Source organism: Aspergillus clavatus, genomic scaffold (assembly GCF_000002715.2).
Source record: "Aspergillus clavatus NRRL 1 1099423829794 genomic scaffold, whole genome shotgun sequence".
Taxonomy (NCBI): domain Eukaryota; kingdom Fungi; phylum Ascomycota; class Eurotiomycetes; order Eurotiales; family Aspergillaceae; genus Aspergillus; species Aspergillus clavatus.
The window spans coordinates 166,572-178,022 of NW_001517105.1; the positions used below are offsets into that span (position 1 = coordinate 166,572).

The window sequence follows — 11,451 nt, forward strand, 5'->3', positions numbered from 1 at the left end:
TCCTGCATTTTCAATGATACCCTTGATATTAGACATGACAGTGAATAATGCTAAGTTTTCATCATCAGGCTTTGATGACACTTCATGTTGGACCAGAGAGTGGTGTTCGCTCGTAGATCCAAGGGATCTGCTCGTCTTGGCTTTGAGTGCTTGCTGATTATCTATAGGATTTACTCAAGTCACCATCTATCTTGCGGTGAGAAGAGTCCATACTAATCAATGATGATGATTGACAACAAGGCACTCTTCCACTGATGCTAATGAGTTTGTTGTTCGAATGATGGTGACTGATTGTTGTCATGCCCCGCACCCTTTCCCTTTAGGCTTTCTTTACACGTCCCATTACCTTTCCCTCATCATGCCATTGATCTGGCGGTCCGGCCATGTGTCCTGCACAATGTGTGCCGTTCTTTCAATCCGTGCAATAAGAACTATCTATTGGACCCAAGGATTTCGGGAAAGTGTGCTGATCACTTTAAACTCACGGACGATGGACATGTGGCATTACAAGAAGTGTTTAACTATAGCGCCGTCGCTTAACTGTATTCAATATTGGGATCCCATGGGATAAGGACTCGACTGTACCTTAACGATATTTGGTTCGGCCCAACATTGACGACATGATGAAGAGTATATATCCGTCGGCCCTGCGAGCGGTCGCCCTGGACCGCGAATTTCGACCTGAATCTACAGCGTCATACAGACCGATTATACCAAACTGACTCATTGCGCCGATCGATGACCATGGATCCAGCCTACAAAGTGTTACCTGAATCGACGGAAAAGGTCCAAGGACCTATTTGGGAGCTGGCAACCTTGACAACGACAGATGATCTCCACAATCTTTGGGCGGAAGACTTCCAGCTACTCGAACTGGATATGCTCTCGATGAGTCTAACGTCCACCATGGCGGGTCATGATCGAACTTCGTCTCAGGAGGAGTGTTTGCTTGCGGATGAAGATCAGAGCCTCGCATCATCAGAAGAGGTCTTCCACAGAGCATCGTCGTCTGCAGATAGCTATGTTACGACGGCGGAGCGCAACGTGGATCTTGACCCTGTACCCGTAAATACTCCGCAGCCGAGCGCGACAGCCCCCGAGTCCAAAAAAAGTTGTCCTCTAATCAGATCTGATTTCGTTGGTCTGGTAAAGCGTCTTTGCAAAGGATTCTTACCGAGAAAGGAGTAAGGCCCCCTCATCCTTCTTGCAGCAGCCACGGCGACTAACCATCAGAAGACGGTGTGTGATCTGCTTGAGTAGCAAGTTTGCGGATGGCCTAGAAACTCTCCCTTGCCAGCACAAGTGCTGTGATTCGTGTCTCAGCCGAATGGCTCTCGTAGCCGTGACAGATGAGCAACTATTCCCGCCAAAGTGCTGCGCGAAAGAGATACCACAGGAGACCGTCGTCTCTAAACTGAGGAGAAAGGAGAAAGCCTTGTATGCTTACAAGCTACAAGAGTATGCGACACCCAAGGCAGAACGCCGGTATTGCCCAGCGCTCGGTTGCGGTAGATGGATCCCGCTCGACAAATTGAATAGCTCTTCCCCAACGCAGAATTGCCCGTACTGCAACACTGCCATTTGCTCATGCTGTCACAATGCTGCCCATGGCTCTCAGGAATGTCCGTTTGACCATGGGCTGACGGCATTCATCGAACTTGCTCAGATGGAAGGCTGGCAGAGATGCTATAACTGTGGGGAAGTAGTCGAGCGGGAATCTGGCTGCGACCATATAGTCTGTCGATGCGGCGCGCAATTCTGGTCAGTTTGGCTTCTCCATCATTTGCCGTTCCTTGAAACAGAATGTACTGACGCGGACCAGCTATAACTGTGGAAAACCATGGATTACGTGCTGTTGTAGCGGCTCAGGAAAAGGACGGACTAGACCTTTCCAGGCTGATGGCAACGGTTTGACAGTAGAGGAAATCGCTGAACTTTCGGTGATGGTAACTGCTGTAGTCCATGCCGAACGGGAGCTGGAGATAGAGAGGCTCGCGAACGAGAGACAGAAACATCAAACAGGCTGGTTGAACGGTCGATTCTGACCCAATGGAATGTGAAGGATATCAAACCGCTATATCGACAAATCTTATTTGCTAAGCTGTGGCGGCCATGACGCTTGAGCTGAGAACGGACAATTGCTCCTTCTTCTGGTCTTATGGCCTTAGAAAGTCAATGCAGGTGATGTCATTTTATGAGTGGTATATGCTCAAAAAATCTCGAAACAAAGATAGCATACAGCAGGGATATCTCGGTATATATGTAGCAGCAAAAGTCAACAGGCTAGTAGTCGTAGAAGCCCTTACCGCTTTTCTTACCCATCCAACCAGCGTCGACCATCCTCTTCAGCAGCCCAGAGGGTCTGTACTTGCTGTCTCCGGTTTCCTGGTGCAAGACGTTCATGATGGCCAGGCAGGTATCCAGGCCGACGAAGTCAGCCAGAGTCAAAGGTCCCATGGGGACATTAGTACCATTCTTCATGATGCTGTCGATATCCTCACGGCCACCGACACCAGTTTCCAGGCAGATGATAGCCTCGTTGATGTAAGGCATGAGGATGCGGTTAGCGAGAAAACCAGGAGAATCAGCAGAGACGGCAGCGACCTTTCCCATGCGCTGCACGAAAGCAATAGCAGTGTCCAGAGTCTCCTTCGAGGTCTGGAGACCAGCAATAATCTCAACACCCTTCTGAACGGGGACGGGGTTCATAAAATGTGTAGAGACGACACGTGACGCAGCCTGTAGATCTTTGGGATCCGTCGTAGTCGCAGCAGCGATCTTGGTGATGGGGATGGAGGAGGTGTTGGTGGCGAGAATCGCATGCTTAGGCGCGATCTGAGCCAGCTTGGAGAATATGGACGTCTTGAGATCGGGAATCTCGGGAACCGCCTCAATCACAAAGTCCACGGACGAAAGGTCGTCCATCTTCAAGCTGGGGGTGATACGCGCACGAACGGCATCGGCAGCATCCCGAGTGAGACGTTCCTTAGAAACATCCTTCTCGAGGAGTTTGTCTGTCGCGCGGCAAATTTATGGTTAACTTGGCCATTACCGAGGATGGTGGAAGACCATAGTGGACATTTTGGCCAGCATACCAGCAAACTTGAGACCCTTGTCCAAGGACGCTTGGGAAGTATCAATCAAAGTAACAGGGACTTGAGCTTTTGAAGCAGCAACAAGAGCAATTCCTAAGCCCTACACACTGTCAGAATGCCAAATCTACCAAAAAAGTGCAATTTTTATGAGCATACTGACCATCTGACCAGCTCCAATCACACCCAACGACTTAACCTCGGCAACATAGCTGGCGGAAGAAGTGCTGAAAGCACGAGGGGCAATTGACGAGCCAACACGGGCTACGCTGCGAAGTGAAGGCGACAACATAGTTCAAAAAGGAGGAAGAATTCTCTCAAGATACTGCAACAAAATATAGACAAAGGAGAAAAGAGAAGAACGAAATAAGCTGGAGATCTATAGGGAAGATTGGCATGTCTGTCCCTATACAGCCGAATCATGTGATTAGACGTCATCGGCTATCTTCGGACTTCGGTTTAATACCTTCTCCGGTATACCGAGACTATCCCACTTTAGGCTCAAACTAATAAACGCGGCGACGCGTGCAAGGACGCGTTGCCATTGGTTGCCGGTGCGGGCATGATTTGGAGGAGGTGCAGCGATATCAGTGTCTGCGCCGATACTGTGAGCTTGCTAGACAATTAGAGCGGGCGGACAGCTGAGGTCAAATCAGTTATCATGGATGACGAAGGTGCACCGCTAAGTGAGAGTGCTCAGGTCGTTGATCCTGATGTCCGCGCTCATGTTTACAGCCTTGTTACTGCTGTGAGTTTTCACCGTGGCCATACTTCAATTCAAACATTTGAGGTAATTCTGACCGAACATCTAGCTTGGAGGCTTCAATGGCGAGAACGCGGACCGTTACGTGCTGGGAGATGATGCCTTGGCTTGTCTACGAGACATCAAGCGGTGGCTAAAATTACACGATGAGAAGAATAATCGCATGGATGTTGCGCGATGCCTGGGAGAAGCGAACCTGGTCAATGGGGACCTTTTGCCGATTCTGACGCTCTGGTCAACCAGCGGCCAGAATAGTAAATTCATGTCGAGAATCGCACTGGCTTGCCGTAAGTGACAGCGGGATGGGTCTCTACAGAGAAGCATGGCGGATTGTGTGTCTGACAAAAGTTAGTGGAGTTATTGGTGCCTCTGACCTGGCCTTTGGAGTTGCACAGCGAAATGACGGTCAATCACCATCGGCACACACCCTATTTGCAACAAGCTCAAGTCCTCTACAAGCGTGGTATCCTCGGTCCTGGTGGCTCCAGCCTCCTTCGAACTATAATCCGCATCGGTCTTCCTAGCATGGCAGTCCCACGATCCGACCGGACGACTCGAGATGAAGGTATCCTCAAGCTTATGCTCTACCTTCTTCGGAATATCGCTGTTATCTCCCCACATTCCCGTCTTTCGGCGGAGGGCGATGAGGAGGAAACTTCGAGGTCTGCGACTATCAACGCTTTCCAGGATCAAGATGCGTTTGCTCTTCTCCTTACCATGTGCTCAAATGTCGCAGATGATTTCAACCTACAAGATGTGGTCCTTCTTGAAATATTATTCCATATAGTCAAGGGAGTCAACGTGGAAAAGCTGTTCATGAACGATACTCAGCGAAAGGCAAAACGCACAGAGGAGCTCGGGGACCTGTTACAGAAAGAGTCATCTTTGCGACGGGAATATGCAAAAAACGCACCAACACGCCATGGTCGGTTTGGGACGATGATCTGGGTCAAGCGCGATGACGCCAAAGTCTCTACGGTATCTGGGCAGGATGTGCTTAAAGACAGCCAGACAACCTTATATAAGATGGATCAGAGCAAAAAATGGAACAAGCCCCAGGTGCGTCGGAGACAGACCGAAGTGACGGTTAATAATGACTTCAACACACCTGTCAACCTCAACTCGACTGCGACGAAAAATCTGCGAATTTTCATCGAAGAGTTCTTGGATTCTGGGTTTAATCCGCTTTTTACCCATGTTCGCAAGGCCATCGAACGTGAAGCAGATCGAATCATGGATATCAATTCGCGCCACTATTTCTACACCGTCGCCTGGTTCCTTGAAGCGGAGCGTGTGCGACGCAAATATCAACGCGAGAGGCACTCCCAGGAAGACAAGTCTTTGAAGAAGATGGAGCCTGATAGTTTTGCACTTGTCGCCAGTGTTCTCAACCAGGAAACTTTCGTGTTTCTAAATCGATCCATGCAGAAGAGTTTTGACAACAAGGAGGTGGAAGACCTCACTGCAGAAATGCGCTGTTTCACACAGATCCTGTTAACGGTCCAGGAGATGGCTCAGTCGCCTCTTGACGATGATCAGGAGGTTGCTGACAACATTCAAAATCGCATTTTCTACGAAGAGACAACCCATGACCGCATAATCTCTATCATTCGGGGGTACAAAGATCAAGGGTTTGGCTATTTGGACGCATGCACTCAGCTTGCCCATGTCTTCCTGCGAATGCTGGAGCATTACTCGAAGGAGAATGTGGATATGCAGATACGATCCCGCCGACGTATCAAGCGTAAAGCTAAGCAAGACGACCAAGCTATTGACGTTGAAGATGAAGAACATGCCTCCGAGGACGAAGAATTGATGGAAGCCGAAAGGGTTTCGAAGGAGCGCAAGTTCGACTTCAAGCGCTTTGCAGCGAAGTTCTGCAACCAGAAATGCGTGGACACGTTCGTTGCTTTCATCAAGTACTATAAAGAACTGAATACAGATCAGTTGAAACGAGCCCACCGATACTTCTATAGAATCGCGTTCAAGCAAGAAATGAGCGTCTTGTTGTTCCGCCTTGACATCATCAATCTCTTCTATCGCATGATAAAAGGCCCTGGCGCTTTGGATTCTAGCAAGCCAATTTTCAAAGAATGGGAGGAGTTAGTCCGTCAGATCCTCAGACGAATGATTAAGAAGATTGATCAACGGCCGGCTTTGATAACAGAACTGCTCTTCAGCAAGATCAACTCGACCGTCTTCTATCTGGAATTCGGATTTGAAAAACAGACAATATCCGTGTCCAAGCGGCCCCCAGCAGAGCTTGAGGTTGACCCACGAGAAGCCAAGACAACAGATGAGAAGTTAAGCATCGTTGTGCGTGTCATGATCAAGGACGAGCATATCAACTTGGTCAAATGGATTAGTGAAGTGCTGAGATTAGCTGCTGATGAGAGGGAGTCCTGGGAAAGCCGGGAGCAACAACCAGGGGAACCAACAGCTCCCAATCCCATGATTCGTATGTTCTTTCAATTCCTTCTAGAGTTCATGACGGGAACTAACGAAAAGAAACAGCCGTTAAGCCAGATGATGAGGCATGTCAGAAAGCAATGTTCTCAAATGCAAAATTACGTTTACTCATGACATTGATCGGGTTTGAGCGTCTTGGGATGGAAGACGTCCCTGGAGCTTCCTGGGTCGTCCCTTCATCTTTCACATCGGACGACCTTCGGCACACCAAACGCGTGATCGATCAATGTCTAATTGAGCCTGCCACCGAAGACCCTGACCAGGATTTAAGCCGGTTGATTCGGCGCAAATATGCCAACGATGCCAGGGGTGGTGGCCGAGATGAGCAGAACCTCGATATCGATTTCGGATCGGATTCTGAAGGCGAAGACAATGTTCCAGATGGACCGTTGTTTCCACCAAACCATCGTTCAAAAGCAAACGCGTTAGATCAGTTGAAGAAGCAGCGCCAGAAGAGACGCAAAGAGGACGGAGATAGAGAGACACCCGATGACGAGGTTCTCGAGGAACGTCGCCGAGCACGTCTAGAAAATGCGTTGGCTCGACAGGCAAAGATCAAGAGCGATCTGTATATCCATGCCAGCGATGAAGAGAGCGACGAAGAAGCGGATGAGGAGTTTTTCCGCCTTGAGGAACAGAGACGGAAAGAGCAGGCGGCAAGAATAAAACACGCCCTGCTTCATGGAGTTGTGGAAGAAATTAGCGATAAATCAAGCAAAAAGACTGGACGCAAGCGACAAAGCGATCAACATACTACTCTGAACATTGATGCTCATACCAAGCGGCAGCGACGCAAGAATCGGACTGACAAACTAGACGAAGGCGACGACCTTGTCATGGCTGGTACGGAAGCTCAATCACCAGATTCACCCGGGCTGGGTTCATCCAGTCATGATGCGAAGGGGATCGAGAATACACCGCTTACGTCCGACGAAGATGAACTCGAATTTGACGATGATTTGGCGTTTAGTCGAGACCGTAATCGGAGAAAGGATTTTACCCCCAATGTTGACAAAATGGTCATTGAACCTGCTCAACAGGATGCCGATCCTGCTGCGCCGGACGAGGATGATGATGAAGATGCCCCTGTCGTTGGATCATCTCGAAGAAGAGTTCGAGGTGGGTTTGTGATTGAGAGTGATTCAGAGTGAGAGGGATACCCATAATGCTGTAATGATACGTTCGTTTAGTGGGTGTTTTTTTGGACTTGGTCTCTGATGGGCATGGGAATGGATGTACATGATTTTGCATATATACCAGATCACAGAAGTATGACAATGCCTTTGCTCTTGATCTATACTGCCGACCATCGACATAGAAAAACATCTGATGGTCTTCAATTAAAGTGAAGGAGATCCGACTAAGTCAGTATTATCTCATCCTGCGTCGTGTTATGCTCCAATCCGCCTATAGATTTCATTGTATCAAGGCAAATAGCATGACTGGAGCATGGCCTCTTTTCTAGATATCGGGTGCTAATGATGAACATAAAGAAGGCAACAAAGACATTCAATTATTTGATGTCGATGCGATCTTCCCCAGCATTGCGAATGACAGTCCGAGATGGCATCCCGGGCTTCGTCTGCAACGAGTGACTCATCCATGGAAAGGGTGGAATAAGAACGCGTTGACAAATGACATGTAGATCCTCCCCCGCTGCCCCTCGTCATTATCATCGTAAAAACACACATCCTTCCTATCGCTGAATCACTGCCTTTAGAGCTTGTCTGCAGCAGATCTCTTCTACCATCCTGGGCGAACATAGAATCAGCCATTCGACCATGGCCCAACAAGTTCGATTTGTCACTCTGGACGTTTTCACGTCGCAGCCATACACTGGTAATCCGCTGGCCGTCGTTTTCCTCCCGGACTCAAAGCAAGAAACTCTGACGCAGAGTCAGAAGCAGTCCATTGCGCGCGAGTTCAACCTGTCGGAGACCATCTTTGTCCACGCTGACAATGGAGAAAAACGTACCATCGACATCTTTACCACCGACTGCGAACTCCCATTCGCGGGGCACCCTACCATAGGAGCCGGTACCTGGTTCCTGTCCCTGTCTCAGGATGACGCCGATAAGGGGGTTGTCCGAACTCTAGCCACAAAGTCTGGGGATATCCCCATTGCGCTGCAGGCTGGACAGCAGCTGAATGCGGTAACCGCGAAGATCGCACATAATGTCCGACTCCATCAGTCCGGATTTCCGCTGCAGGAATTGATCCGATTGCATCCTTTCCTATCCAGTTTCTTCAACCTCATGGAGGTCGCGAAGCAGACCTTTCCTGTCTTTTCTATCGTGAACGGTATGAGTCAGATCCATGTCGAGCTGCCGTCCGTCAAAGCTCTTGGTGCTGTGACCACGGCGACTTCAGGCGAAGTTATCTCGGCAGGCTGTGGCTATCTGGATGAAGGTTGGGATTCCGGACTCTGTGTGGTGTATTTCTTCGTGCGAAACGTCAAGGATCCTCAGACTGGGGCGAACAGTATTCGCACCAGAGCAATCATCGGAAATTTGGAAGATCCAGCCACTGGAAGCGCTGCCAGTGGTTTGGCGGCTTATTTGTCTCACAAAGAAGGGAAGCCGGGTCGGTACAAGTACAATATCATTCAGGGAGTGGAGATGGGAAGACGTAGTGAGATTGGGGTGGAAGTCGTTGTCAACCAGAACAAGCAAATCGAGAGCGTAGAGCTTCAGGGAGGTGCTGTCAAGGTGTCTGAAGGAACTATTCTCATTCCTCCGGCTTGATTGATGAGCAGCGTGATGACATGATTTGAGTGATATGCAATGAGCTCTTTCCAAGTATCTAGGAGACAATCATAATTGAATTGAGGAGCAGTGAATGATCTTGCAGTACACGTGAGAAATAGTGACATTACCCTTCCATATATGGTGAATAAGAGGCTATCCAAAAATACCTCTGCTCTCATAACATGGAGATCTCCGTTAACCATTCACTGTTAACCCCAGTGTAAACAAATATAAATACCAAAGATCTTTGCACATAATGGTTTCTGGCCCTCTAGATATCTCTGATACTATAACATTGGCTTTGTGTGATCGTCTTCGATCCTATCCATCCATCCTTTGATCTATCTTCCCAGCGTCTCATCTCATTTCTGTCCTCTTCCCTGCAAGAGATTGCATCGATCCCAACATGGCAGAGAAGCAGGGCCGTAGGGCTTCCCTATTGGGCTCCTTCCAAGCTCTTCGAAACAAGGCCCGTGGTGGAAAGCATCCTTATCAGACAGCGGAGAATAAGATAGAAAATATGAGAGACGGTCGTAAGAAGGGTCGCGTCCTCTCTCTCAATTCCTTCAATCCTATCAAAAGGAGCTCGAAATTGGCCTCTTTCATGAGCAAAAGCCGTTCTTCTTCTCGTCACGAAGCACCAGAATCTCAGCATCAGACCCCGGCGCCTCTGCCTAAGACCTTCACGTCTGACCCTGCCAAATCGACCAAGAAACCTCCGGGCATTGAAAACCCTCACAAAAAGACTAAGATATCCTTTCGTCGTTTGACTTCACAAATTAGTCCCTTCTCCTCTCCAACGAGCAGTCAGGCATCATCCAGATCTACCAGTCTTTCAGGCTCAACTTTGACTCAATCGTCCAACCATGAATACTCGAGAATTCCAGCTCCCATAGAGCCCCCAGAGGGCGGTTTATACTCTCATGAAGTGTTCGTGAAGGAGGGAAACCGCGGCGTCCTGTCCTCATTCAACAGACGCTACATGAGTGTTAAACGGAGCGTGAGCGGAAATGGATACAAATCGATGCTGCACTTGAACAACCAGAAGGAACTGAACAGACATGACTATGAGAATATAAAGACCAGGCATTTTAAGATTCATGGGATTCGTGCTGTCCAAGACCACGAACCTGTGCAACCTGTTCGTGTCGTTCGACTTCGTCAACACAGTCACCGTGCTCAGTCTATTCCATTGCCTTCAGGCGTTCAGCCCGTCCAACCTGTCGAACCTGTTCAGCCTCCTCAATCTGGTCAGCCTGTTCAATCTGCCACGGAAACGGGCTTAACCTGTGAGAAAGACCTGGTTTGTGAACCGAGGGTGGGCGAGGCCATCAAACCGTACTCGCAGGTCATTGCCGATCTGCCGCCAAAGAGATTCCAGTCATTGATTCCACGGAAGGCACCTTCATCAGCTTCGAAGCCTGTCGCGTTACGATCAAACAACACACGCAGCTCCATCCCCGTTCCTATTAAGAACCGACCCGCAACAAGCACATCCGCTCTTGCCTCACATGAGCAAAGAAGGCCATCCGAAGGGAAGGGCGCAATTGAGACCAATAATGGCAATCATAGTCCTGTCCCAAACAAAGACACCAATCTCAAAATCAAAAAAGTGAGGTTCAGCGAGCCTCTTCCCGCCAAAGAGAATACTTCCATCGAGCATCAAGAGTCCGACACCCGGCCTATCTCAGCGCTGAAGATGACGAATCCAAGCCTCCTCGAAAGAAACAGAAACCAGCCCGGAAAACTGCGCCTCAGCAAGAGATTTGCAGACCTGAGAATCCTCCAGCAAGAAGAAACGGACGTCCAGCTTTCCAAAAACGACAACACTGAAGAGCACAACATCTCCGTCCCCGGCCCGCACATCAAGCCTACCAAGAACATGCAGACCACCAGACAAAAGGATCGCACTCAGAGAATGGTACCCCCCACAGATGAACCCAGCAGAATCCCACGCACCAAGCAGAAACAGCTAACCACGACCCTCCCCTCGGCTTTCCAGGTCTCTGAAGCACAACCTCAGCAGTACTGGCTAGGCCGTTTCATGACTCTCACCAATGCATTCCACTATGAAGATTCCTTCAACGAGCCTGACATTGCGACTGGGTTCGGTATGCTGTCAAGTTACTCTCGGCCTCTGTCTCAGCCCGATGTGGATACGTCGAACTACCGTGTCAAGCGCGCCTTTATGGTGCTGGAGAACGTCTGCGTGACTGAAGAAGCGACTGCTAGTCTTTGCGAGTTCCGGGACCAGTACATTGCAGTTCACGGTGATCGGTGGATGTTGTAATGAAGCATGGACGGTTTATGTCCCCGGAAGGGAACTTGTATGTATTCTTCTTGTGATATTTGGGCTGAGAATGGGTGTTCGGTGATCATA

At 49.2% G+C, this 11,451-nt stretch overlaps 6 protein-coding genes across 6 annotated transcripts, besides 1 other annotated feature; 5 read left to right on the top strand and 1 right to left on the bottom strand.

The window, feature by feature from the left end:
* Positions 1-744: 744 nt before the first annotated feature.
* Positions 745-1,188, top strand: ACLA_053950 (uncharacterized protein; the record flags this gene model as incomplete). Its single annotated transcript, XM_001274774.1, has 1 exon — positions 745-1,188. The coding sequence occupies one exon, from the start codon at positions 745-747 to the stop codon at positions 1,186-1,188; it is 444 nt and encodes a 147-aa protein (XP_001274775.1).
* Positions 1,189-1,327: 139 nt separating this feature from the next.
* Positions 1,328-2,045, top strand: ACLA_053960 (BRcat and Rcat domain-containing protein; the record flags this gene model as incomplete). The annotated part of the gene is made up of 2 exons (XM_001274775.1): positions 1,328-1,761; positions 1,823-2,045. 2 exons carry the CDS (start codon positions 1,328-1,330, stop codon positions 2,043-2,045), a joined length of 657 nt encoding a protein of 218 aa, XP_001274776.1.
* A 238-nt stretch (positions 2,046-2,283) lies between these two features.
* Positions 2,284-3,384, bottom strand: ACLA_053970 (3-hydroxyacyl-CoA dehydrogenase family protein; the record flags this gene model as incomplete). Its single annotated transcript, XM_001274776.1, has 3 exons — positions 2,284-3,014; positions 3,096-3,195; positions 3,256-3,384. The coding sequence occupies 3 exons, from the start codon at positions 3,382-3,384 to the stop codon at positions 2,284-2,286; spliced, it is 960 nt and encodes a 319-aa protein (XP_001274777.1).
* Positions 3,385-3,753: 369 nt separating this feature from the next.
* Positions 3,754-7,475, top strand: tof1 (putative DNA repair protein (Tof1); the record flags this gene model as incomplete). Its single annotated transcript, XM_001274777.1, has 4 exons — positions 3,754-3,840; positions 3,905-4,142; positions 4,208-6,313; positions 6,370-7,475. 4 exons carry the CDS (start codon positions 3,754-3,756, stop codon positions 7,473-7,475), a joined length of 3,537 nt encoding a protein of 1,178 aa, XP_001274778.1.
* Positions 7,476-8,105: 630 nt separating this feature from the next.
* On the top strand, positions 8,106-9,068 carry ACLA_053990 (PhzF family phenazine biosynthesis protein; the record flags this gene model as incomplete). The annotated part of the gene is made up of 1 exon (XM_001274778.1): positions 8,106-9,068. The coding sequence occupies one exon, from the start codon at positions 8,106-8,108 to the stop codon at positions 9,066-9,068; it is 963 nt and encodes a 320-aa protein (XP_001274779.1).
* A 409-nt stretch (positions 9,069-9,477) lies between these two features.
* On the top strand, positions 9,478-11,361 carry ACLA_054000 (uncharacterized protein; the record flags this gene model as incomplete). The annotated part of the gene is made up of 1 exon (XM_001274779.1): positions 9,478-11,361. One exon carries the CDS (start codon positions 9,478-9,480, stop codon positions 11,359-11,361), a length of 1,884 nt encoding a protein of 627 aa, XP_001274780.1.
* Positions 10,305-10,338: a microsatellite.
* Positions 11,362-11,451: the final 90 nt, after the last annotated feature.